This window comes from Pimephales promelas, chromosome 12 (genome assembly GCF_988280905.1).
Source record: "Pimephales promelas chromosome 12, fPimPro1.hap1.1, whole genome shotgun sequence".
Lineage (NCBI taxonomy): Eukaryota > Metazoa > Chordata > Actinopteri > Cypriniformes > Leuciscidae > Pimephales > Pimephales promelas.
Genome location: NC_142780.1, coordinates 29,223,904 through 29,251,324, shown reverse-complemented (window position 1 = coordinate 29,251,324; position 27,421 = coordinate 29,223,904). Strand labels below are relative to the sequence as shown.

The 27,421-nt window shown below is 38.1% G+C and overlaps 3 protein-coding genes and 1 long non-coding RNA gene across 4 annotated transcripts; 2 read left to right on the top strand and 2 right to left on the bottom strand.

The window, feature by feature from the left end:
- Positions 1 to 303: 303 nt before the first annotated feature.
- LOC120462233 (uncharacterized) lies at positions 304 to 3,375 on the bottom strand. The gene is made up of 6 exons (XM_039650789.2): positions 3,009 to 3,375; positions 2,640 to 2,891; positions 2,431 to 2,521; positions 2,019 to 2,067; positions 1,501 to 1,601; positions 304 to 634 (listed from the first exon to the last, which is right to left on the bottom strand). The coding sequence occupies exons 1-6, from the start codon at positions 3,232 to 3,234 to the stop codon at positions 574 to 576; spliced, it is 780 nt and encodes a 259-aa protein (XP_039506723.2). The 5' UTR covers positions 3,235 to 3,375; the 3' UTR covers positions 304 to 573.
- A 4,038-nt stretch (positions 3,376 to 7,413) lies between these two features.
- Positions 7,414 to 10,634, bottom strand: LOC120462289 (uncharacterized). The gene is made up of 6 exons (XM_039650876.2): positions 9,283 to 10,634; positions 8,915 to 9,166; positions 8,704 to 8,794; positions 8,308 to 8,356; positions 7,652 to 7,761; positions 7,414 to 7,480 (listed from the first exon to the last, which is right to left on the bottom strand). Exons 1-6 carry the CDS (start codon positions 9,518 to 9,520, stop codon positions 7,414 to 7,416), a joined length of 807 nt encoding a protein of 268 aa, XP_039506810.2. The 5' UTR covers positions 9,521 to 10,634.
- Positions 10,635 to 10,687: 53 nt separating this feature from the next.
- ptpn23a (protein tyrosine phosphatase, non-receptor type 23, a) lies at positions 10,688 to 23,839 on the top strand. The gene is made up of 24 exons (XM_039650787.2): positions 10,688 to 10,912; positions 12,345 to 12,419; positions 12,585 to 12,712; positions 12,792 to 12,868; positions 13,014 to 13,063; positions 14,060 to 14,191; positions 14,297 to 14,377; positions 14,498 to 14,629; positions 14,727 to 14,774; positions 15,229 to 15,344; positions 15,430 to 15,509; positions 15,939 to 16,053; positions 17,268 to 17,333; positions 17,407 to 17,552; positions 17,710 to 18,015; positions 18,101 to 18,255; positions 18,432 to 18,583; positions 18,692 to 18,871; positions 19,009 to 21,619; positions 21,710 to 21,894; positions 21,997 to 22,101; positions 22,186 to 22,324; positions 22,417 to 22,530; positions 22,608 to 23,839. Exons 1-24 carry the CDS (start codon positions 10,829 to 10,831, stop codon positions 23,199 to 23,201), a joined length of 5,871 nt encoding a protein of 1,956 aa, XP_039506721.1. The 5' UTR covers positions 10,688 to 10,828; the 3' UTR covers positions 23,202 to 23,839.
- Positions 23,840 to 24,471: 632 nt separating this feature from the next.
- Positions 24,472 to 26,546, top strand: LOC120474789 (uncharacterized). The gene is made up of 4 exons (XR_016145776.1): positions 24,472 to 24,848; positions 25,243 to 25,321; positions 25,854 to 25,925; positions 26,031 to 26,546. It is a non-coding gene; the product is annotated as an uncharacterized LOC120474789 (long non-coding RNA).
- The last annotated feature ends 875 nt before the right edge of the window (positions 26,547 to 27,421 follow it).

Sequence of the window (27,421 nt, the reverse complement as noted above, 5' to 3'; positions counted from 1 at the left end):
GTTCACAACAATGCAATTCACTACTATTGTTAGACCTTGTCTAAGGGAAAAGAGTCAACGAGGTGTGAGGAATTAGAACAAAATGTTATTTATTTTCTTAAATTGAGACATAGCCTATGATTCAGGAGCTGACAAAAGCCAAAATAACAAACAAAACAACCTTAAATTTATCTCTTTCCTAAACCCTAACCCAAAACAAAAGAAAAATGAAAATAACCCAAAAAAGACATTAAACAGTTTACATTAAAGAAAATAATGGTGTCAAGCTCCCTACTTTCACAAAGATAAATCAGTATTAAGGGCAGTCCAAATCAGTGTCAGTAAACAGGCAAAGGGGTCAAATATGCCAACAGGCACAACAAGATATTTATCTACTAACAAACAGTACTCAGTCTCAAAACTCTGAACACTCAAATACTCTCAACAGGTTCCCAAATAATCCTAAACAGCCCTCAGAGAAAACATTCTGCATTTTTTTTTTTAATATATTTTTGAAAACATATAATTCAGTGTGATTTATAAGCTGTTTTCCTCATGGAGATCAATAAATAGATATATAGTATATTCACTAGGTTAACCATTCACTACAGTGCTGTAGATGGATGAATCATTCTTCTGCCATGTGTTGGCAGACCTAGAAATAAAGATAATCGTTTCAGTGAAATTGTCACAAACTCATATTGACTCTCAATATTACTTAAAGAAACACAGTCAAATATGATTACAGTTTTTCTTTCAATCGCTAACGAAGCGCTTACTCATACTTCAGATACTTTTTATAAACTCTTAACACACACTCACACCTACAACACAACTGGCCAAATGGATCATTTTCTTCCAAAAATTGTTAAAAATATACCAACTCTTCATTTCAAAATAGAACACATCTTTCTGTGCACACTTTACCAAAACACTGGAAATCTGACTCAAAATGAAATTATTCTGTCAAAGAATAATACTTGTTTTCACTTCACAAGGTGCATGCAGTGCACTGGCTATTGTTGACATTACAAAAACTGAGTAGACTTGTATGTTTCAGTTTTACATTTATTTGCAGGCAAAACATGCAATCCACAGTTTTTACACTAAAAGTCTTGTTTTTGAACTGATATCAGAAGCAGAGGTTTTTATACTGTATCTTTGGAATATTGTTTTTGCTATTTTTGGATTGGTGTGGGTTAATATTTGTAAATACTACAAAAACAATCTATAATTTTGTTGAGACGTATAGCATGTTATAAGCATTGTGGAAATGTGTTCAACTGACAGCATATTGTGTGAAAACCACATGAAATGTGTGAATGATATGGGCACAAAAGACTGATGCTGCACGAATTGTGTAGAGATTTGAAAATGTGACAACTGGTTGGACAAACGCTTTTTAGCGACAGAAAAAAAAACTGTAAACATGTTGCATTATCTTCATAACTAAAGGTCAGATTACAAAATGTACTTACAGCACATATAAATATTTTAGTGATGTGTCTCTTGAATGCTCACATTTGAAGCTGTTCTTTAGGTTGAATGTTGACAGATGCATATTGCACTTCATCTTCTGCTTCCTCTTGGTTTGTGGTGACTGTGGGTGCTTCTGTTTTAGCCTTATAAGAAGACGGCACAGAACATGTCAAAAAAAATGTGTTAATGCCCTGCTGAAGAGACCAGCTTAGTTCAGATTAACCAGAATGTTTTTTTCTGGTGAAACTGGCTGACCAAAGGAGGCTTACTGGTTGACCAAAGGAGGCTTGCTGATTAAGCAATCACAACATATTGGCGTCATTTCAACAGGGTATACATCTTGCACAATTATGATTTACTGTATAACTTCTATACTGTATAAACTTGTAACTTGTATACTGTATAACACAATTCTAAACATGATAACTCTTGTTTTTGTTCTTATTATGCATGGCATATTTACTCCCTACAGGAGATGCATGTACAAAATAAATTATATTTACACAATGTTCAGAGTTTACAAATATCTTTACAGTTTGGTGAGTGCTGTATTGACACACCTGATGGTTTTCTTCTTCCTCCTTTGGTTTGCCACGAGTTTCTGCTTTCCTTTAAAAAAGTAAATGTAGCAGAGATGCATTATAAATACATATTTTAGCTGATAGGCCTACACGATCTTGGATTTTAGAAATGGATAGAATGGAATAGGGTAGAAAGGGGTTTGTTTCTGAGAAAATATTTGATGATACTTAAACTGAATAGTAATGCCTTTGTGTCATGATAAGCCTCACTCACTCGCCCTCGCCAACATAAAACTCTCGGGCAGAAACACAAAATGCACTTTCAAAGTCATTTTTATTCTTATGCGTTTTCTTAATTGTGCAAGGTCAGTTAATGTTTCATTCAGACTGACTGAAAGAGTTATAACGTTGGTGTGTGCATGAACAAACATAACAAAAAGTCCAACAGTACCTTCTTATAAGCATCACAGCTGCAATAATGAAACCAATAAGTGCGATTGAAGACACGACAATAATCGGAACAGTTGGGGACACAGCAACCTCTATTGAGGACAAAGAGATAGACATAATTTACTTTAAAGTATACACAAATCTGTCATTTTCCAAATATGAATATGATTTTGTATATGAATGTGTAATATGTTTACCAGATCAACCAACCTTTAATGTAAATTCTATATTGTTCAGAAACAGTTGTTTTAAAGTTCCTCAGAGAACAGGAGTAATTCCCAGAGTCTTTAGTAGTTACACTGCTGAAGGTGAGGATGGGGTCTGAATGTGTCATCGGTTCATCATCCTTAAACCACTGAACTTTATCTAAATTAGAGCAGTCGAGTGTGCACGTCAGATTCAAAGAGTCTCCTACTATTATGCTTCCAGTGTCTCTCAATCTGGTCATTAACACCCTTGAATCTGTCAGAAAATAAGAGAAACAGCCCATAATGAAATTCAGGGATTCTTTTAGAAAACAAAACAGCAACAACAAAAGCATCAAGTATTTTTTTTACAGAATAAACCTTTTATATTTACCGTGAGCTGCAATTTCAACTCCAGGATCACCTGTCCAAGTTCCGCTTGACAAATTGGTTATAAATCTGAATTTATACTCTCCAGAAAGTGTTTGAGTAATATTACTGATCAAAAGAGAACAATTTGATTTTTTATCTCCTATGTATTGAAAGTTTCTTTGATTGTTGTTGGCTTTACTGTCATAAACATATGGCACATTCATACATGAACCATGGTTTGAACTCATTGAACACCACAGCACTTGCTTTACTTGTGCATTAGGTGGATATGTAAATGAACAGGCAATAGTGACATTGGATCCCCTCACAGCACAGATCGGAGAAGAAGGATACTTCACATTCCACTCTTTATTCCACTCACTGAGAACACCTGGAGCACAAAACACTTCAATTAATTAGAGAATTTGTAGATTAAAATCGATAGTTAGTTGTAAGAAATAATTTACATGATTAATCAATATTATGATATGGTAATATTCAAAGGTCTGAGACCACATTGAAAATGTAGGGTTTTTGTCCCATTTAATCCTGGAAATAAACAAAGAAGTTAATGCGTAAATAAGAAATATTTAAGATTTTGCACTATTTGTGTCACTATAATAAAAACAAAACAATGTGATCTGCATTGTATGTATACAATAAATATTCAGTTTATGCAATCTTATATGAATTATATCAGAGTAGGAATGAACAAGAGACAACATTTAGAAACATAAGAAAATGTTTTCTTACCAGGCAAGAAAAGTAGTCTTACAAAAATTTGCAGCATTTTAATTCACTGTTTCTGTAATAGCTCAAAGATGTTTTCATATCACTGACAAAAGACTGAATGAAAGAGGAAGTTGAATGACAAACACTGCATTTGCATTTCCTTCTTAATATCATTAATACTGATGGTCCCACTTAACCAAAAAAATACCTAATAAGTTGAGAATTTGATTGATAAGGCCAGCTGCATAAATTAAAAATTTCCTGTTGATATATTATTGCATATATATATATATATATATATATATATATATATATATATATATATATATAGTGACAATAGTGATTATCAACAGAACTTTTGAAACACTTACAAAAACTCTGTTCTACCCAGTAAAATATTCTACCCAGTAAAATAAAATATTATTATAATAATAAAAAATATCTTAATTTTTTGTTGTTTTAACTCACAGCTTTTTCAATAGCTAACATGTTCAAAACTCTTCACACATTCAGCAAAGAAGTCTATGAGGACCAAACTATCATTTTTCATTGCATTAAGACAAAATCCACAAATGACCTTTTCCCAAAATGTCTCCCCTAAATTTATACATTAAATAAATATCAGTGGAACCAGTTCCGTAAATTGATACATTAACAGATCAAATTATGGAATCATGTAGGCTTAGATCAAATAATAATGCAAGACAAATCAAAATATCACAAAATATTTATCATGCACATTGGTCTACAACAATGCAATTCCACATTCATTAAATTCCCTCCAGTTTGTTTTAAAAGTTAAAAAAGCAAAGCCTTACAAACAATACAACACACAACTGTCTGACCTTGTGTCAAATGCTAAAATAAATATTAAAAATATGTACAAAACAGGTTAGCATATGGACATGTGTACCTGCAAGCTACAGTGTTCTTGAGAAGCATGTAGCTACTTATTTATAGCTACAATTAAAATGCATTGTATTTACATTTTCCCCCAGAAAGTATCTTATTTTTATTTAATTAATGCAAACAAATTATTTTTTAGTAGGTTTACTTATCTGCAATCAGTACAGTATATGGACAGCAGGTCTGATGTTTTTCAGATTTTTGTCACGATATAATGGTTTACTGAAAATTGACCTGTTTAAAATGTTCTGTGCTCTTGGATGTTTAATTCGCAGGTAAACACCACTGAGCTAAAGCTGTATTAATCCCCAAATTATATTATATAGGTACCCCATATATTTTATAGCCATTTTTTTCTACATGGGAACCGTTGCTCCCCACAATGATTTCAGGTTTTAGCACTCCACACAATAAGCAAACTCACTTACTCACTCAGGCCCTGTTTACACCTTACAATGAGATGGGGTCAAGGACTTATGTGCAGATTTACAGCAAAAATATGATTTTTTGCATTTCCAGATTTTATCCATATTGGTTTTTCAAAGTCTGACACACAAAATGCAATTAGATTTTTTTTTCAAATCTGATTCAAACCACAAATGGAGTTGGTTTGAAATGCGATTCCAATCAGATTTTTGCAGATGTGTCTCAGTCTGGATGCTCTGGCCACTCAAATCAGACTTCAAACTGTCTTTTAATGCGTCTTAATGCGTCACGGAAGTAATCATGCGTTATTCAAACCGTAACAATATACCCCTCTGTTGCTGAGTTTTACTTGTGCGATACAGGAGTTCTGCACCGCGACTCAGCAGATTGATTATTTGGAGAGCAAGATGATTTTTCCTGCATCCGTTTTAAAAACCGTCTCACATTCATGGGTACGCCTACATTGTTACCAAAGCCATGTGTCTGGACACACAAATCTTACTTGGTCTCAATTTCTGAAACTAGCTCCATTTCTTGAAACTCTACAGGCAAAATCACAACATGCAAAACATAAGACATATCTCTCAAAAGCAAACAATTCGAAACTATTTTAACTCTTCCAAAAATTGTGTTTTTGCATAGTAACTCTACACACAACCATCAAACGATTGGCCACATAGACACCAAAAATGTAAAATGGAAAAAAATGTCTATTTTGCCTGTTCAGTGTGCCGTGGAGTTACAGGAGTGTGTCACACGTATGTACACAAATACACTATATAGCCTAGCCTGGCTGTGCCCTCCTACGCACTTCCACTCAATTTCATATGAAATGTACTAGAGTCTGGTTGAACCAGGCTATATATAGCCTATAGTACGGATGGATTTTACAGTTATGAACTGAACCAATACAGAACTGACTCTACTGGCTTGTTAGAATGGCTTTGCAGCAGAATTTGAGATAACTATTGTGAAGCTGCTGCGAATCAATCTATATTGTAATTGTATCTAAAGTTGATTTTTAAGTGATCAATTTATGCATAAATGTTTCCACACATGACTCATTAACAGTTTTCAAATTGCTTACACAACTTATGAAACTATAGCTCCATTTCTTGAAATGTCTCTACACACAAAACGACAACACACACACACATGCAAAACTCAGACATTTCTTGCAAAAGTAAACACTTCATTCCAAACTATTTGAACTCTTCCAGAATTTGCGTAGTAACTCTACAAACAATCAAATGATTAGCCACATACAGACGTGAAAAATGTAAAACACAAGGCCTACTTGTGTCTTTTGCTTGTTCAGTGTGCAGTGAAGTGTTCAGGAGTTTGTCACACGTATTTGTATGTGCACAAATATTCATTTCTCTAAATACCCAGCTATGTGTAAATGTGGCCTGTGAGTGAGTCAAAAAGTCAACTTATTTCTAAAGCGCTGTGTGTATGTGTGTGTGTGTGTGTGTGTGTGTGTGTATAATAATAAAACTGTAAATGGCAGTGTTTTTCAAAAGAAACCACAGAGCTGTTAGTTTTGAATGATGTGTCTAATGTAAAGAACTGTGTTTAGAGTTTTGCAAAAAGTATGTTTTTCAACTGTAAACTGAGTTTAAAGCGTAGGCTATAATGTGCTTGTAGTTTTGCAGACTTGGTCTGAAGATTTGGTATATGAGTGAAACGTTCCTCAAGTTCTACTTTTAGTGTTTAAGCAATTTGAAAAAACTGTAGTGCAGACAGTCTGTCTGAAAAGATCTGATATGTGAGAAAACAAAAAAACAAAAAAAAAACCATTTGCCTGCAGTCTGAGGCCCTGTTTCCACATAAGAAGCGTTTTCGTCAATCCGATCACAAGTGGACGACGCTAAATACAAGTGTAAACGGGATCTAAAGTGTTGAGCTTGTACACTTTCCGGAGGTGGTAAAAAACAACAACATTTGATCGGATTGCTTTAGTTGTGTAGATGCTCATGTGCGAATGCATTCAAACAGCCATAAAAGGCTTCATACTCTCCGCCTACTGACCTAATGAGTAAACATTGAAGCGTGCTAGCCAGACGGGATTTAAACTTTGTTAGCTGAAGACCCATGTTTGGTTTGAAGACAAAAAAAAATGTACCAAGCATAATGTTTTTTTTAACCAATCCTGAACAACACACTGTCATGGTGCCCAAAACCCATTCTTGGTGCAAACTAAACTGAAACATACCTGGCTATCCACCTAAACTGACATCATGGTATAGGCACAGGTGTAAATGAATGTGTCTATCTCCTACACTTGTGATCTGATCGACCAAAACGCATCTTAATACCAGGTGTAAACAGGGACTCACTCACTCACTTACACACATATATCTTTACTGCTGAAAGTAGATCACGGTGCTGTAGATGGCTGAATCATTCTCCTGCTCTGTGTTGGCAGACCTAGAAATAAAGATAATCGTTTCAATGAAATACTCAATAACATATATTCACTCCCTATCAATATAAGAAAGACAGTCAAAAACGATTAAACATGTTGCATCGTCTTCATAATGGTCAGATTACAAAATTTTAGTACAGCACGAATTTTAGCTGTGTCTCTTGAATGCTCACATTTGAAGGAGTTCTTTGGGTTGAACGTTGACAGATTCATATTGCACTTCCTGCAGCGCATCCTCAGCTTCCTCTAGGTATGTGGAGACTAAGTGTGCCTCGGTTCTAGCCTAGAGCAAGAAGATGGCACACAACATGTCTTTAACCGTCAACTTTTGTTGCATTTACTGTTTTATTATGCTTCGGGAATTCGTTTTTTTTTTCTTTCAACATTGTCAATGTTTTTTGCAAATTGCTGCAGGTCTCATTCATTCTTGCTACATTCTGTAATGCAACCAGTAACATGAAAAGATGTTATATACTATAATGAATTTTCTATATATGTGAAAAATCATTAAAACTTCAAAGATAAAAGTTAATTTATGATAATTTATGATTTATACTTTATCTAATGCTTCCTGTTGTTATTGTTTTAGGCCAGTTGTTCTGAGTGTGTGATGAGTGTGTGATGAGTGAGTGATGTATGCTTTCTAAATGAGAAGCTTATTTTGAGATTTAGTGTTTTGTTGGTCTGAGAGAGTTTTGGAGGTGAGATGAGTTTGGCCAAGATTTATGTTGGTATGACTGTATGAAGAGTTTTGAAAAATTGGCTTCAGTATTGACAGATGCCTGCAAATGAAAAAAAAAGTTGTTTGGTGAGTGCTGAATCGACAAACCTGGTTTTCTTCTTCTTCCTCCTTTGGTTTGCCGCAAGTTTCCCCTTTCCTTTAAAAGTAAATGTATATAGCAGACATGCATTATAAATTGCACAATTTAGCTGATACAAGATCTTGTATGATTTCAGAAAATATTTTACAATAATTATTTCTTTTAACAAATAAATAAACAAACGCCTGAACTGAATAATGCGTAATGTCTTTGTGTCGTACGCCTCATTCACTCGCCCTCGCCAACATAAAACCCTCGGGCAGAAACACAAAATGCACTTTCAAAGTCATTTTTGATGTGTTTTCTGAATTGTGTAAGGTCAGTTAATGTTTCATTCAGACTGAATGAAAGAGTTATAACATTGGTGTGTGCATGAACAAACATAACAAAAAGTCCAACAGTACCTTCTTATAAGCATCACAGCTGCAATAATGAAACCAATAAGTGCGATTGAAGACACGACAATAATCGGAACTGTTGGGGACACAGCAACCTCTATTGAGGACAAAGAGATAGACATAATTTACTTTAAAGTATACACAAATCTGTCATTTACCAAATATGAATATGATCATGTAGATATGAATGTGTAATATGTTTACTAGTTCAACCAACCTTCAATGTAAATTCTATATTGTTCAGAAACAGTTGTTTTAAAGTTCCTCAGAGAACAGGAGTAATTCCCAGAGTCTTTAGTAGTTACACTGCTCAAGGTGAGGATGGGGTCTGAATGTGTCATCGGTTCATCATCCTTAAACCACTGAACTTTATCTAAATTAGAGCAGTCGAGTGTGCACGTGAGATTCAAAGAGTCTCCTACTATTATGCTTGCAGTGTCTCTCGATCTGGTCATTAACACCCTTAAATCTGTCAGAAAACAAGAGAAACAGCCCATAATGAAATTCGGGGATTCTTTTAGAAAACAAAACAGCAACAACAAAAGCATCAAGTATTTTTTTCCAGAATAAACCTTTTATATTTACCGTGTGCTGCAATTTCAACTCCAGGATCACCTGTCCAAGTTCCGCCTAGCAAATTGGTTATAAATTTGAATTTATACTCTCCAGAAAGTGTTTGAGTAATATTACTGATCAAAAGAGAACAATTTGATTTTTTATCTCCAATGTATTGAAAGTTTCTTTGATGAATGGTGGCATCACTGTCATAAACATATGGCATATTTGAACAGAAACCATGGTTTGAATTCATTGAACACCACATCACTTGCTTTACTTGCGCATTAGGTGAATATGTAAATGAACAGGCAATAGTGACATTGGATCCCCTCACAGCACAGATCGGAGAAGAAGGATACTTCACATTCCACAGATAATCACTGAGAACACCTGGAGCACAAAACACTTCATTTCATTGGAGAATTTGTAGAATAAAATGGATAGTTAAAATATATCTTAAACAAACTATTATATATATTGTTTTTTAAGAAATAATTTACAAAATGAATCAATAATATAGGCCTACAGTGGGAAAGGTCTCAGACCACACTGAATATTTAGGATTTTATATTTTTTAGGAAGGTTTAGAATTAAAAAAAGTAAAATTAAAAAAAAAAAAGTTATGGCAATATATCAGAAACATTTATTGATGCAGTAAATAATTTATTTGAAAATGTCATATCGAAAAAATATCTATAATAGATTGTCTCAAGGTATAAACAAATATATGAATGAATAACTATTCAGTTGATTGCAGTCTGAAATCAATTAAATCAGTTAATTAGCAACAAACAACTGACAAAATGTACTAAAGACGCAAGAAAATGTTTTCTTACCAGGTAGGAAAAGAAGTCCTACAATAATTTGCAGCATTTCAATTCACTGTTTCTGTTATTTAGCTTAAAGAAGATGTTTTCATGTCACTGACAAAAGACTGAATGAAAGAAGAAGTTGCTCAGAAAAACACTGGTCACACATAAGGACCAAAAAAAAGGCGAGAATGAAAATGATCTTATAAGTCTCTAAAGTGTCTAACATTATTTGCCATACCGATCTTCCAAAGCTATAAGCTAAGGAAAAATAATTTTTATCACACATAAGGACCAAAAAAAAGGCGAGAATGAAAATGATCTTATAAGTCTCTAAAGTGTCTAACATTATTTGCCATACCGATCTTCAAAAGCTATAAGCTAAGGAAAAATAATTTTACTTTAATTATTTTCTCAAGTAAATGAGAATGTAATTTTTTTTTTGTAAATGTAAGGCTAGATAATTTGACTTTTAATTCAAAATTCGACACAGTATGCTTAAAATCTGTAAATCTTTTTTTTAGTGTACACCCGGTAGGCCTACATGACATGAAAACACAGAACCACATTTCCCAGAGTCAGAATCGAGATCACATGACGTCACTTCCCGAGGCTGCAATCGCTTCCTGTATGGATGTAAACGGGGACATGACACAGTCGTTTAGAGCTGTAAAATTCAAAATAAGACTTTCGCAGGATTTCTAAGTACTTGAACGCTATTATACTATTCTACTTTAGTCGGCTTAGCGAAATCAGCGGCTGCGATGGAAGCCGTGCCGCGAATGCCGATGATCTGGCTGGATCTAAAGGAGGCTGGAGAGTTTCAGTTCAGCCCGACTGTCAAACAGGTGAGGGACCAAACAAACAGGCCTGTTCAAATCACACACTCCTGTCATTGCTCTTATACATCGAAAATAAACAAAACAGCATATTTTAGGCATGTAATCTGCCACAAAATTAAAGTTAACCCTGTGCCGTTTTCAGCGGTTACTTGAGCTATTCTGTGTTTTCTTAAAGAAACAGTTCAAACAATAATCTAATTGACCAAATTAAGCTTAGATTTATTTATTTTTTTTATTATTTACTCCTATGTATTTCCAAATTGTGTGTGTTTGTCTTTTGCGAACACAAAATTATGTTAACTTTTTATAGAATCTTCGAATCGATATTTTCTAAACAGTGAAAGTGGTTGGGGACTGGAGCTGTCCCACACTTTAATGACAAGAGAGCATCATACTTTATTTCGAATCTTCTGGAGCCATATTATAGATTTCTGTGTGAACAGTACTGAGGCATTCAAATATTTCTTGACTAATGTGGTCACCATTCACTCCTTTATTATAATACAGAAAGAACAGAAATTATACTACAAATGACTTTATGTGCCACTGAAAAAAGAAAGTCATGAGTTTGTTTTTTTTTTTTTTAAATGTGTTTAGTATATTTTTATTTTATTTATTTAAGCAAAATAGTGCTGATCGACCTAATCGACCATTTTAACAAATCAAATATCAGAACCTATTGGTTTATTTGGCCACTCACTGACCTAAACATTGCTGTTTTCTTATGAGTTGGAAATTGGAATCGTATATTTGGCAATGGAATGGCAATGAGTTGTGTTTGCATGTTTTCTGTGTTTAATCCATTATTATTATTACTGCAGAGTCCGTCCTTGAGTATACACTAGAATATTTTTTTTCTGTGTTATACTGCATTTAATGTTTATATGAATGTATTAAACTTCACAAAAAAAAAAAAAAAAAAAAACACATGCTTCCTTATCCTCCACCTCCTCCCAGCAGTCAGGAATTTTTATTAGCTTGTGTTATGCTAGTTATCATATCCATTCCTAACAAACTAGGCCAAATGATGAACAACAGGTCCGGGTTGTAATGGTGGTTGTTTATGCGTGGTAATTACTGATAGTGTTGCATGCAAACAAAATTATAGAACTATTATATTTTAGTGAAGCAAAGAGTTTTTATAGGCTCCATCATAAAGCCTGATTATTTTTTGTCAGTGTCTCTTTACTGTAAAATAATTGAAACCGTTTATTTATTTATTTATGTGTATTGTATTTAATGGTCTTGTTAGTGGCCAAAAAAATCAGAATACTTATTTGCTTATTTCTAAAAAGTTTTTGCTCTATTCAAATGAACAATTGTAAACTACATATTTTTTTTTTTTTGCTTTCTTTCCTTTACCAGTGCAATCTTTTACCATTACCAATCTTTATTTGCCGAGCTGTAACTCTGCTAACTTATTTTTCCCTTTTCTCAGTTCATACTGAAGAACTATGGGGAAAATCCCGACAATTATAATGAGCAGTTGAAGAAACTGGAGCAACTCAGACAGGTGAGTCTTACAGTGCATTCAATGTATACTTTTAATCATTATGTGTCTTCCCTGAAAATCTCTCTTGGCTTTGCTAGCACCATGCCCAACCAGTTGAGCAACAGGTAGATGGGAAGTCTATGGTCATAACTTTTCTACATTCTCTGAATTGTCTTGTCTTTCTAGAGTGCTGTGAATGTCACACGGGACTTTGAAGGCTGCAGTACCTTAAGGAAGTACTTCGGGCAGCTGCATTACATTCAGAGTCGTGTGCCTCTGGGATTTGGGCAGGAAGCTGCTGTCCCTATCTCCTGGTGAGGGCTCCAAACCAGCCGTCTTACTTGTGTGCTTGCCTTTCGGCTTCCCCTTACACTTTTTTTCTTTAATATGTAGGACGGAGATATTTTCTGGAAAGACAGTGACCCATGAGGACATCTGCTACGAGCAGGCCTGCATCCTTTATAATTTGGGTGAGTAGTACTAAACTGATACGTATTATTCCTCTAGTCAATGACTGCATTGTCTGCGATTAAATAACGAGTGTGTTGTTGAGAAGAGGGTATTGTTCAAGATCAGGCCTGTTTCCTGATTCAAGTCATGTTTCCCATGCTGTAGGAGCACTCCATTCAATGTTGGGAGCCATGGACAACAGGGTGTCTGAAGAGGTGAGCTGAACTACTGAAGGAATCATTTTCATGTGATTTTAATGCAGTGTGTGCGTCATATAGGAGTAGCTGGTTCAACTCTGAAATATCATCAGGCTGAGAGATTTTTTTTTTTATTTCAGCACTTATTCACAAATAACTTGAGGAAATTTAAACTTTGGTGTGTTGTTAAAATTGCGATGTAATGGAAGTAGTGACAGATATTTACTTCCGAATTGTGACATACATCCGAATGAGACAAATTGTTGAAAAAGAAAAAATTGTAGTATGGGTGATTGTTTCTATTAACCAACAATTGGCAGATTGAAATGTTAGCTTGCAGTTGATTGCTTGAAAGGGGTCGGGTTTAAGCGGACTAAATGGGTGTGTTCGACTTCAGACCATTCAGTGTCTGAATTAAAGCAGTGATGCCGGTTAAAAAATTTGTCCGACTTCAGACAGCGTTGATGCCTGATTCTTCAGAGTTACTGGACAAGCTCTGATGAGGACAAAGTTGTTCCACGATTGGCCAGATTCACTGATGACAGCAATGACGCGTGTTCCGGATTTATTCTGACACCTTCAGTTCTGCTAATGCTCCCAAATCCATGTTTTTATAACAGTAAAAGCTCTTTTCATGCTATCATAATGTTTTATTAAAATAAAACTGACGATAGAAACTCTGCCGTAAGACATCTAGCCTTTATTGTGGATATCTATGGCCGAAGAGAGGATCCTGCGAGAGATTGATAGGGCAACGACGAACGAAAGGCGTCGCTATGACGACCGGGTACTATTTGTGGCGGTACTGTCTGCAATGGAAAACGGAACGAAAAGCGAGCTGAGCCGAGGCGAGCTGGTACTGGTAATGGAAAAACGGCACAAGTCGGAAAAGCCTGAGATTTCAACTAAAAATATTTTTTTACTGGTCTGGAACTTCCAATTAATTACGGAAATTTGCGGTAAAAGTACATTTTTTTCTAGGGTCCTAACTCTCACTCTTCCCCTCACTGTTAGGGAATGAAAGTATCTTGCACACACTTTCAGTGCTCAGCTGGAGCGTTCACCTACCTGCGTGATCACTTCAGTCACAACTTTAGTGTGGACATGAGTCACCAGATCCTTAATCTCAACATCAACCTCATGCTGGTATGCTCATGTGTTAGTTTTACTCAACTGCTTTCATATATATAAATATGTATATACATTTGCCATTTTGTAGATTAGGACTAAAGTGCCAATTGCTCTTTTCAGGGTCAGGCCCAAGAGTGCCTGTTGGAAAAATCTATGTTGGACAACCGGAAGAGCTTCCTTGTTGCACGGATAAGTGCCCAGGTACTTTTTTTTTAACCATTTAGTTCCTTAAAATTAAGCTACATCCATGGCAAAGATTTTTTGTTACTAGCTGCAGTATGAATCTAACATCTGATTGGATACGAAATCTTTTGTCTTCAGGTGGTGGACTATTACAAAGAGGCTTGCAGAGCTCTGGAGAACTCAGAAACGGTTTCAATGTTAGGAAAGATACAGAAAGACTGGAAGAAATTAGTGCAAATGAAGATTTACTACTTTGCTGCAGTTGCTCATGTGAGTCTTCTATTCAAAGCAGGATGGCCTCATGTTTATTGATTTTTTTTTTACATGTTTCTAAGCAAGTCGCCCTATATCCTCTGTCTCTCAACAGTTGCACATGGGGAAACAGGCCGAAGAGCAGCAGAAGTATGGAGAGAGGGTACAACCTGCCTTTTTACTGTTATCAATTTCAGTTAGTGGCCATCTGTGCTATTTTGCCATGATGAACTAGTTTCAATCTAATCCTAGTCTTTTGTCATATATAGATGTTTATTTGTTTAATTAAGAACTAATGTTTCTGGTTGTTTACTTCCATTTCTAGATGAAACCATAGACCAGGGATGGGCAAACTCGGTCCTTGGAGGGCCACTGTCCTGCAAAGTTTAGCTCCAAACCTAATAAAACTCACTAACTTTCTAGTAAACCTAAAGACATTGATTAGCTGGTTCAGGTGTGTTTGTTTAGGGTTGGAGCTAAACTCTGCAGGGCAGGATCAAAGTTGTCCATACCTGATATAGAAGCTAATCAAAGAAGCATGGTTTTGAAATTAACCTAGAACGAACCAGCTGTTTTGTAAATCTTTTATGCTAACACTTTATTTAATTTTTCAACAGGTTGCTTACCTTCAAAGCTCACTAGACAAACTCGGCGAAGCAATTAAGATGGCTAAGGGTCAGCCAGACAGTGTACAGGAAGCCCTTAGATTTACCATGGATGTCATTGGGGGAAAGTAAGCGTATATTATTATTATTATCAGCTAACCAAAAACATCATTCATTCTTTATAAATTCATTCTTTATCACTTTTCATTTTAGATTTAATTCTGCCAAAAAAGACAATGACTTCATTTACCATGAATCTGTGCCCTCTCTGGAGACATTGACCTCAGTGAAAGGTACTTTGGCTAACATATGTTGTTGTACTCTTTGGTGATGTCATTCATTAGTTATATGGCATGACTAGAAAAAGTGCTTATTTCCATGAAAAAAAAAATATCAGTACAGGTGCGGTCACATGTACTGTTGCTCGGTGAAATTTCACAAGCAAAATTCAGTTATTCCAATAGAAATCCATGTGATCAGGAGTTTCATGTGAGGGCAAAAGAGTTCCCTATGCACTTGTCGCTCATTTCAAGTTGGTCATATGAATTCTGCATTGACCAACAGAAAGCTGCTTGTTTTGAAAGTGACTTCTGTGTGAGCTGTGCTTCAAATATCTCCCCTCTATTGAAAATAGACAATGCTCACAGAATTTAGCTGCAGATTCGCTAATGTGACCGGAAAATGCTGTCCCAAGGATTAACACTCTTCTGCCTCCATTACAGGCGCCCCATTGGTGAAAGCTTTGCCTGTAAACCCAACAGATCCTAGTGTCACTGGCCCAGACATTTTTGCAAAGCTGGTGCCAATGGCTGCCCATGAGGCCTCCTCTCTTTACAGGTTTGGCTCCTAACTATTCTTTTATGTATATACTGTATATATATATATATATATATATACACACACACAACTTGAAAACAAAGACTGTTCTGCATTTTAAAGGGTTTTATCTTTAAGTATATCTAACCTCATTCTAGTCAGTCCCTCCAGAAAAACGCGATTATGCGATCGCTGAATTCAATGCAAATTCAGCCAAAGTCCGCATATTTATGCGGGGGCCGCATTTTTTCAAATACGCCGCACTTTCGCCGCATAAATTGCCGATTTCCGTGCAAAATATGCGGGGTTTGCATGATTTCATAATCCTCGCATTTTGGTTGCAAAAAAAGTCACATGTATCTTAGCAGAAAGTTGAAAAATGTTGCGTTTGCTTCACACAAGAGCAGCCATTTCCCCCTGTTTCCATGGGAACGTTATGAAGTGACGCAATTACGCGACACCAGACAGACTCACGGAGGCGATTGACATCTCACAACTGTCTCACACGTTCTGCCGTCACATCGTTACTTAATAAACAACATAAGATAAAAGAAGTAGCATCAAACAGAAATTACCCGCACACATGGGGTGTTCTAGGCGCACATATAACACTGCAGAGAGTTCAACAGGGAGCGCGCAGCTCTTAAAGGGGCCACACCTTATTTACACTCGTTACAGTCTGAAATAAAACAAGATGAGAAATTAAATATTCCCAGCACTTTCTATGATGTAGTATGCTTGCTTATCAAAGGAAGTAATAAGAAATGACTCTTACATTAGCCTAGTGAGAACAGGATGTTGGAGGAATCACTTTTTTTTCTCTTTTTCATCAAACCGCAATTTTTGCAAGTTCCCTCAATTTTTGCAAATTCCTGCAATTTCATCGCAAAAAAATAAATAAATAAATAAATATCCCGCATATTCCATTGCATTTTTAAAGAAAACGGGCCGCATAATCAATCAATTTTTTGCCCACAACAATCACAAAAAAACTCTGCGTTTTTCTGGAAGGACTAAATACTATTATGGTAAATGTTATATATAAATCGCAAATTTTTTCACAAATTTTTGGAAATTACCACCACAAAATCAGTCATTTTGATCGCAAAAATCACAAAAAAAAAATCGTGAAATCCTGGAGGGACTGTCTAGTTACTCATTCTGATAAATTTTAATTCCCCTGTGCTATATTTGATGGGAAAAAAACTCTTCCTTTTTTTCTGTCAAATTTACAGTGAAGAGAAGGCCAAGCTGTTACGGGATGTTATGGCAAAAATAGATGGCAAGAGTGAGACATTAGAGTGAGTACAAACAGCCTTTATACTGAATATGAAACACATAGACAGTATGTGTCTAAATATTATATTTCTATAGGCAATTCATGGACTCTCTCGGTCTGGACCCAGAGTCAGTGGACAATATGGAGATGTATAATACCCTTCCCTCTGTGCTGATGGAAAAATGTGCTGCGTTGAGTGTGAGACCAGACACTGTAAAAAACCTCATCCAATCAATGCAGGGTTAGTGATGTCTTTATGAAATCCCCCCATGCTATTTAATTTTGCACCGGTATTTAAAGCAAATTAATTTCAAACAAGTTGTGCCTCTCAGTCTAAGCTATTAAGCAGCTCTTAAAAATATACAATTAAGAAGTTTAAATTCTACCTCCATTCTCAGTCCTCTCAGGTGTGTTCACTGATGTGGAAGCCTCTCTGCGCGAGATTCGAGATGTGTTGGATGAGGATGAGGCAGAGGAGAGAAGACTAGAAGAAGCTGCTGGGAAGCAGGCTATACCAGATCGGCCCTCAACCCTGGCCGAGCTGCGGAGGGACTTGGAAAAGTATTTGGAAGCTCACGAGAAAGCCAGCTTCACCAACACAGAACTTCATCGGGCCATGAATCTGCACATCAGCAATCTGAGACTCCTCGGTGGACCACTAGACACTCTTAGAGAGGCATTGCCGAGACCTCAACTTAGTGAGGGTGGGTGTTTTGTTAAGACATAATTAAAAAAAAAAAAACATCATGTTATGTATGTTTGTGAGAATTAAAAATTTGAGATTTTTAGATGAGATGGCAGGTCTCCAGACTATGAAGAGAATTCTGAGTAAAGTGCAAGAAATGCGGGACCAACGAAGCTCATTGGAGAAGCAGCTTCGAGACCTCATTCAGCAGGACGACATCACTACTGCTCTGGTCACAACTGAACGTGCTGACATGAAGGTATGGGCTTTACATGACTGTGGCAATTCTTTTTAAAGAGTTTTTATTATAATTAAATAATAATGTTATAATAAAAAATTATATATATATATATATATATATATATATATATATATATAATATTATCGGTCACTGCATTGTAGTTTTATCTTTGCTCACTTACTTTTCCCTCATAGAAACTGTTTGAAGAGCAGCTTAAGAAGTATGAGCAGGTGAAAGTATACATTGATCAGAACCTGGCAGCTCAAGAGAATATCCTGAAAGCACTGACAGAGGCTAATGTACAGTATGCCACTGTGCGCAAGGGCCTGACAGAAACGGAACACAAGTATGACTTAAGGGATAACATTTAAATGTGGCAAACATGCAAAAACTTTATCAAGTATTGCATCATCAGAATACTTAAGTATATAAACGGTGTCTATTTACTTTTTAGATGGAACAGCACTGTGCAGATGCTTGTGGCCTCCTATGAGGCCTATGAAGACCTAATGAAGAAATCTCAGGAGGGCAAAGAATTCTATGAGGATCTGGAAACAAAGTCCTCTCGCTTATTAGAGAGAGCCAAGACCGTCTGCAAGGCCCGAAAGGAGGAGAGACAAACCATTTTGGAAAGGTAACCAGGAGTTTGATCACCAATGTATTAACGTATATAATTATTTGCACAGAAAAAAAAACTGTTTGTCAAACATTATTAATAGAAAGTTTGATGTATTACCGCCGATTAATTTGATTCTGCTTAATGTGTGACAGAGAGCTAAAGAAAAAGGCTCCCCAAAGACCCACTGCCCCCAAGCCTTCCCAGAAGAAAGGCCAAAATGTAGATCCTGCCAACTCCGAAGACCCTGAACTGGCAGAGCTGAGTGCTGCTATCCTAGCTCTTGGTGGAGATCTCCCAGAAGAGTTACGCAGCCTTCCTCCTGAACTCGCGATTCCACCATCTGGTCATCCTGCAACACTTTCCGGGGCTGCTGCTAGCTCTATTCTGCGCTGGCCTGGAGCTAGCTCAGCATTACTCTTTGCACAACCCCGATTTCCACCAAATTTACCGCCTCCTGAAGTTCTTGCTCAAATCTCCCATTTTCCACCACCTCAGAGTTTCACACAGCAACAGTTCCCACAAATGCCCAACCCTCGGGTCCTTCCACCATCATCTGTGTCTGGGTACTGCCCTCCATCTTCTCAGAACCAACCTAGCCCACAAATTACTCCAGTCCGACCTTCCACCACTACAGTGGATAGTGTGCAGACACCTATTCCTAGTTACAATCCCGCATCTGCCCAGGCAGTTATGCCTCCTCCTGGCCATCACCAACCGGTGTCATCAGTGTATGCAGCTCCACCTCAGATGGCACCCCATGTCCAGTACATGCAACAACCTGGTGTTCCCATGGGTCATACTCCACAAGCAATGCCAGCCTGTCATCCACAGCCTCAAACTCGGCCCCAGCAGGTATTTGCTCAACAAGGTGGTCAAAGCCAACCACAGCCATTTTACCCATCTGTACCAACTCAACAAATTACAAGACCTTCAATTGGGCCACAGCACACTCAGCCTCAATTCCCACAGTACATAGCCCAAATAAGACAACCAGGACCACCAAACTTTCAGCAACCTCAAATCCAAGGACAGTTTGGAGCTCCAGCTACCCATGTGCAGCCCCATCAGGGTTACTCTCCTGTCTCGTTTGTTCCGAATTCCCAACCTCCTCAAGGTAACACTGTCACCCACCAAATGTCACATCCAGGCATACCTCCACAGATACAACAATCCCCCCAACCAATGCCTCACTTAGCTCATGTTAATCAGCAAATGCCTCCGTCCTCCCAACCAATACCCTCTATGCCAATGCCACACTTGGCACATGTCAATCAACAGATTCCCCCTGCTTCCCAGACACCTCCCATCATCAATCAGTTGGCCCATGCTCCTCACCCTCAGATACACCCATCCTCCCATCATTTAGGCCCTGCACCCCATATGCAGATACCTCCTTCCCAGCAACCACAAATGCTTGCGCCATCCACTCACATGTCTCCTCCATCTCACCCACAAATGCCTGCAGTCTCCCAACCGTTATCTCACTGCCCCCAGTCCCAGATAATCCCTACTCATCAATCCAACCAACAGCCAGCATACCCAGTAGTCCCTTTGAGGGCTACTGTTCCTGTTCAACCTCAGGTACCCCATAGTCCACACTCATCACATGTACAAATGCACCCCAGCACTCCTTTACATCAACATCAAAACCACCCTCATCCTCAAATCCTTCCCCAGTCCTGTCCTCCAGCACTCCCTCACAATATCTACAAACCTCAACCAACCATTCCTTCTAGCTCTGCGCCTTTAAGTTTTCCAGGAGGTATCCCTATGGTTCCCAACCAGACCGTGGCCTCTCTGCAACCTCAATCCCAGCCACCTACTTCACAGCCTTTAGCCCCACAACAGCTACCTCCAGGAGGCCCAATATCTTATTCTGTACCACAAAGTGTAAACGTTCCTCCTGGACCAATGCAGCATCCTGTAGCTGCTGCTCCCCCAGGGCCTCAAAGCATGATACCTTCATCCTCAGGAGCACCAGGGGCACCACAGCCTCATGTGCTACCTTCTCCTGCCCCATCACCTTCTCCTTCTCCTGGTCCTCCATCTCATGGAATGGTCACCCAGCGACCATCTCCTGCTCTTACCCCAGTTGGAGGAGCAGCATTGCCGCAGTCCTCAGTTCAGGCTCCAACTCCCACTGGTCCCATAGCTCCACCTGACTCCACTTTGTTTCAGCGACAGAACTCTAGAACTGATGACTTGCTTTCCTCAAGCCCTGAGAGCCAGCATGGAGGCACCAAGGACACCGCCAATGTCTTACTACCCACCAAAGCTGACCCTCAGGAGGAACATTACAGAAAGAAAGCAGAGGGTGTGAAACTCATTCAGGGAGACCCTTACCAAGCACCAGAGAGAGTCTCAAAACTCAGTGCACAGCTAGAACGGTTTCGATCAAGAGTTCAATCCTTAGAGCGCCCAACAGGGAAGAGAGGTCTGTCAGAACTTGATATTCAATGGAAAGAACTGCAGGAGCAACAGGAGAAGGACACTCGCCAGCTCTCTATTGCCATTGCTCGTTGCTACACCATGAAGAACCGCCATCAAGATGTGATGCCTTATGACTGCAATCGTGTTGTCTTGAGCTCTGGTAAAGACGATTACGTCAATGCCAGTTTCATTGAGGACCTATCTGCATATTGCCCCCGGCTCATTGCAACACAGGCTCCCCTCACTGGCACAGCAGCGGACTTCTGGCTCATGGTTTATGAGCAGAAGGTTTCTGTCATTGTCATGCTAGTGTCTGAGCAAGAACTGGAGAAGGTAAATATGCTTTAGCAAGGGTCCTCCTGATGATTTCTATAGTATTAGTTCCTGTTATTTTTAAAGTTTTGCAATCTGTTTTATTCCCAGCAAAAGGTGTTGCGTTACTTTCCGTCAGAGAGAGGCCAACAACTTGCTCAGGGTCCAATCACCCTTACCATGACCACCCAGAAGAGCACTCCAACTCATATAGAGCGCATGATAGGACTACAGTATCGGGACCAGAGTCTGAAACGCACTGTTGCACACCTCCAGTTTACTTCATGGCCTGAACTGTGAGGACTCATTCTCCATACATATTCTGAGTCAATCTATTAAAATTGTTGCCTCTTGAAACACATGTCACTCATGGTTTTTGGTTTATTTGTTCTGTAAAGGGGCCTTCCAGAGAGTAAAAGCAACCTCATCGGTTTCATTCAAGAAGTCCATGGACATTACCTGCTTCAGCGCCCGCTACACACTCCAGTTGTGGTGCATTGCAGGTACTATATTTTTTATTAATGACATTATACAAATGGACAAAGCTAAGCATAAGTAGGGAAGTATAAGGATTTTATTTCTTGTAGCTCTGGTGTTGGCCGTACTGGCGCCTTCTGTCTGCTTTATGCAGCACAGCAAGAAATTGAAGCTGGCAATGGTATACCTGACTTGATCCAACTGGTGAGGAAGATGAGGCAGCAGAGGAAGAATATGCTTCAAGAAAAGGTAATTGCTCACTTTCTGTGTGTTTTGATATTTTGCAATTCAGCGTTCAATCGATATAATATAATGGTACTTTTGTTAAATAATTTCCACAGCTTCACCTCAAATTTTGCTATGAGGCTGTCCTTAAACATACAGAGCAGGTTCTGCAACGCCATGGCATCGTAATGTCCCCTTGCACTAGGACCCCAAACAACATTGCATTGAAGGTAACCTCTTATTTACTTGCTTATCTGTTTAAAAAAAATCTGTGTGACTGTTTATCTAATGATGTGTGTCTTTCTAGTCATACTCACGACAGGAATCTCAAGACATTGTCCTGGGAGGAGACATGCCTATTAGCTCCATACAGGCCACTGTAGCCAAACTAAGCATTCGACCTCCCAGTATTGACCATGAACAAGAGCCCAGCCAAGACCAGATTCCCTTTGCCTCTGAAGCTGCAAGCATAGGGGAACCAGATCCTACAGATATGCCACTTCAGCCTTCTCAGGACCCTCTTTATTATGAAGCGATGCCTGATTCCATCAGTCCCCCCCTCTCTTGCACTTCTTCTCCAGGCAAGACGCAGTCACCATCACCTCCTAGCGGTCACGGGAATGGGTTCACTGGGTCCACTCCTGTCTCCCCAGTCTCAAATCATCACTCTTCCACTGAAGCTGCCCCTCATGCTCCCTCACCACCCCCCACCTCATCCTTAGACCTGCTGGCTTCTCTCACACCTGAAGCCTTCACGCTGGACAGTGCCCATCGAGGAAAACAGAGGATTAACAAACAAAGCTTCCTTCACCCACAGGAAGGCAAAGGCCTGCAGGGACCTCCAGAGGGCGACGATCCACTCAGTAGTTTGGATCCTCTCTGGACACTCAACAAAAGCTGAAGCAAACAACAGAACTCCCTTTTATCTTCTCCACCACAGGCAGTCCACTTATGAACCGTTTCTGTCCCCATGTAACACCTTGTCCTTGTTCATGCCTCTTGAACCTCATCACTGTCTGTTTGCTTGTGGCCCAAGTATTGGTAGTTTTCCGGCACTGATCCTGCTGTTTCAGGTTACATTCCATTAATCCATTAGCATGCACTCCAAAAGCAATGGTGTTTGTGATTGCCTGTAAGGTGCCTGAGTTTTGGTTCTTCTGCAGTGGGCATCTGCCTCTACACTGAGAATGGAAACAGTGTGATAGAAACTGACATCCAAGCTATGATTGTCATTATCAAAAAACAAATTAACAGTTTCATTGAGCGACTATCTGCTCGCCCTTTGTACACATGCTGCTTGCGCTGTGGGTTGTATATTATTAGTTACTGCACCTGTCTTTGAGCTACAGTGATCTGCAACTTATATGTAGGGACAAATCGAAGATGGTGATGATAATACTACTTGATATGACTTGATGTACTTGTTATAATTAAAACACTTACATTTCTGAATCGCCTCAGAAATCATAGCATTTTTATGAGTTGATTCTAACTTGTGATTATTTGAACTGTGTAAATAAATCTTAACAAATGTCAGTACCTTTTTGTGTCTTTTGATTATTGCTTTTAAAAAAAAAGTGAAAAGGGGTTAAGGTTTTGTTAGCATGGTCTCATTTGCCTCTGGTGGTAGATACCGTAACTACATCTGGCTGCAAAAGAGCATCTTTCTCCATTGACAGACTGATCTCATGAAGTAGCGTGTGTATGCCACGGCGATTCGTATTTCCATTTTTGGCGTGCTATCAAGACGCATAATCGCCTTTCAGCGTGTTTATGAACGCCGTTGACTTAACGTTATATAAATATATGACTTACCTCAACCCCGTCCCTAAACTTAAAGGTGCCATATGGAATAATTGTGGTAAAAATATCCAAAAAATGAGCTACACACATCAAAAGAATGAGAAGAAATAAGTGCAATGATGTCATTAAAAAACTGACAAGTTATAGTGCTGCCGAGATATAACCTATAACCTTACCTCAACCCTGTCCCTAAACTTAACCGTCACTGGGGTTAATGGCATTTATGACTGTTCCCTTACCATCCTAGGTAAAAAAAAGATATGACTTACCTCAACCCCAACCCTAAACTTAACCGTCACTGGGGTTAATGGCATTTATGACTGGAGATTTGACTGCGTGTACAGACAGAGAAGGGTCTGACTGCAGAGCCGCAGTTTTACCCCAGCAGTTTCACCCCAGCAGTTTTACCCCGCGCATGCGCAGTTTCACTATAGCAGTTTTATCCGCTCGTTTTGAATAAGTTATTAAATTGTCTTCACTGCAGTCAGTTCAGCAGTGCTGTTGGACAAATCATTCTTTTATTTAACATATTCATGTCGCAGGAAACTTTCAGCACCAGGCCGTTGGATCAAAATGAAAAAAAAAAAAAACAAAAAAAAAAAACAAAGTAAGGGTATTTTGTTGTCTTGTTTTCGGGACACTTTAACGTCCTGATTGATTTCTTTGTTTTTCGAAATGCAATTTGCCATTTCAGCATATCTCCCATCAACTCGATATGACATCCTGTCGGGTCTTCATGATTATGGTAAGTTATTGGACTTTTATCAGTCTGTCTCCACTCTGTTATATCAAAAATATAATGTAAAATGAATGTTTCAGTATGCTTTACACATCGTATTGAATGAACCCGTTGATTTCACTGCTGTAAGTCTTATTTCTACGTTATATTAATATTATTGTTGTTAATAGTATTCATGGAAGTATTGCTTTTTTCTCAGCATGACATTCATGACACAATAAGTGGTGCCTTCTCCTCATGGATAATTTTGTTTCTAGGGTTTAGTTATTATTATTTGTCATTTAGCAGACACTATTATCCAGAGTGACTTTTAGTAAACTAACTTTAGGGACAGTCCTTGCTCAGGACTCAGTATTCTGCACAACTTTGTTCTCATTGTTGTCTTTTTGTATTTTGTCAGACATGGAAGGTGGCTTGCACATTGGGCTGAGGCGGTTGGATTGCACATGGCGGTTGGATCTTGCCTCACTGACAGTGAAGTGAGCTTTTGTTGTCAAAGTATTTTGTTTATTTATTTATCTATCCTATTGTCAGTCGACAATATTCTATACTTAGACTTTCAGGGGACACAGATATCAGTTGGGTTCTTAAAACACACCAAGTCCCATTGTTGCAGGGTTGATCCTTGAAAGACCCTAAAAGACCCCTGTGAACACACATGTGCCCCAAGCCAAACGGTCTAGAGCTAGTCTGATCATTACAGGCATGCACTACTTTAAATGTTTTTGCTAAATGTACTGTTGTAGTTTTATAATGCGGTATTAAAAAGGGCTTAAAAATTTTAACTGGTGGACACCCTGTATTAGGGCAGGGACATTGACCTTTGTTATTTTTGTTTGTTTTTGTAAAATGGATTGATTCTAGATGAATTCTCTTGTGCAAATTCGAAGTAAATCAAATCTTAGTTTGGTTCTGCATTGCATATGCATGAAATTATACATTTTATTAAATGAAACATTTTGTAGTAGACAATTGAAATACATTACATCACACTGTGCTCTTCTACAACAGATGAATGGACCAGGAGAAATTGAGTATGGAGTAGGAGCGCTGGAGGGGGACACGACACCACACAATCTTGAGGTATTTTGTAGAGTTCTGCAATGTATATAATATATTTAGACGTTTTATTTATCTGAAAATATAAAATTGTTGATTGCTGTTAATTTTCAAATATTTTTCATAAAGAATGCCAATATGATGAGCAGCATCAGAAAAGGTGTGGAATGGTTGAAGGACAATCACCCGCTGATGAAGATCAAGTCCTTGCCACCACGCATTGACAGCATGGAGGAGGAAGAAAGCCCTTTCTCCACTACATTCACATTGTGCCACAACTTTGGATGAGGATGATAAATTAAGAGCCACATTCTATTTTACATTTAAAAACAGAGAGGTCATGCCCTTTTTCATGTCTGAGGTTAAGGACAAAGAAAAAAGTAAGAGTGTCATCATTTTAAAACCCTGACATTTAATTATTATTATTTATTTTCAAATTGGTGACAGACTTGCTGTCTGTCTGTCTGTAGCAGTATGTCTGTGTATGTACTGTATATTAGACGGTCTGTCTGTATCAATATGTCTGTCTGTCTCAGTGTGTCTGTGTATGTATGTCAGTATGCCTATCTGTCTGTATCAGTATGTCTGTGTATGTATATTAGTTTGTCTGTCTGTATCAGTATGTATGGCTGTGTATCAATATGTCTGTCTGGTAATTGAATTGAAATATAATTGTATTCTTGGTAATGTCTTCAAAATTAATAAAATATTTGAAATAATTGTTAATAATTTGTGTTCAAGTCATTTGTTTCATCAGGCAGATTTAATTAATTTAAGAATAATTAGACATATATTGATTTAGACTAATAGTTCGCCTTTGAATGTCAAATCAGAAGTTTGTGTTATACCAGGTATTGAGCAATTAAGTGTGCTATTTATTGTTTTGCAGGAAAAGTGTGTGAAAAAAGTGTGAAATTAGTGTGCTCCTGATACAAGCACTGTTTTATTTCAGTAAAGGAACCTGAAAGCCTGCGAGCAACAGCAAAAAATAACTTGTAAGCAAAAATAATTGGTAACAAATATACTATATAGGTTATTGACACTGCGCGTGCACGGGTAAAACTGTTGAGGTGAAACTGCGCATGTGCGGGGTGAAACTGTGGCTCTGCAGACTAATAAGCAAAACTAATTGGTAAAAATAACCATTAGATCGTTTTAATACTGAACAATTTTCGCGGGTAAAACTGCTATATTGAAACTACGAATGCGCAGATAAAACTGCTTAAAACTGTTGTGGCGAAACTGCGCATGCGCGGGGTAAACTTGCTGGTATAAAAACTGCGCATGCGCGGGGTAAAACTGCTGGTGTAAAACTGCTGGGGTGAAACTGCGGCTCTGCGGCTCTGCAGACAGATATTGTACAGACACGCGGAATGACGCGGACATTAATGGCGTAGACATACACGCCACCTGACTCGAAAGTGGTGTGTGTGTTTACGCAAAAGACATGATGTCATGTTGCCATTGAAGGCTTTTCAAAAATGTTTTAGAAATCTTAATTATTTAATTTAATTTACTAA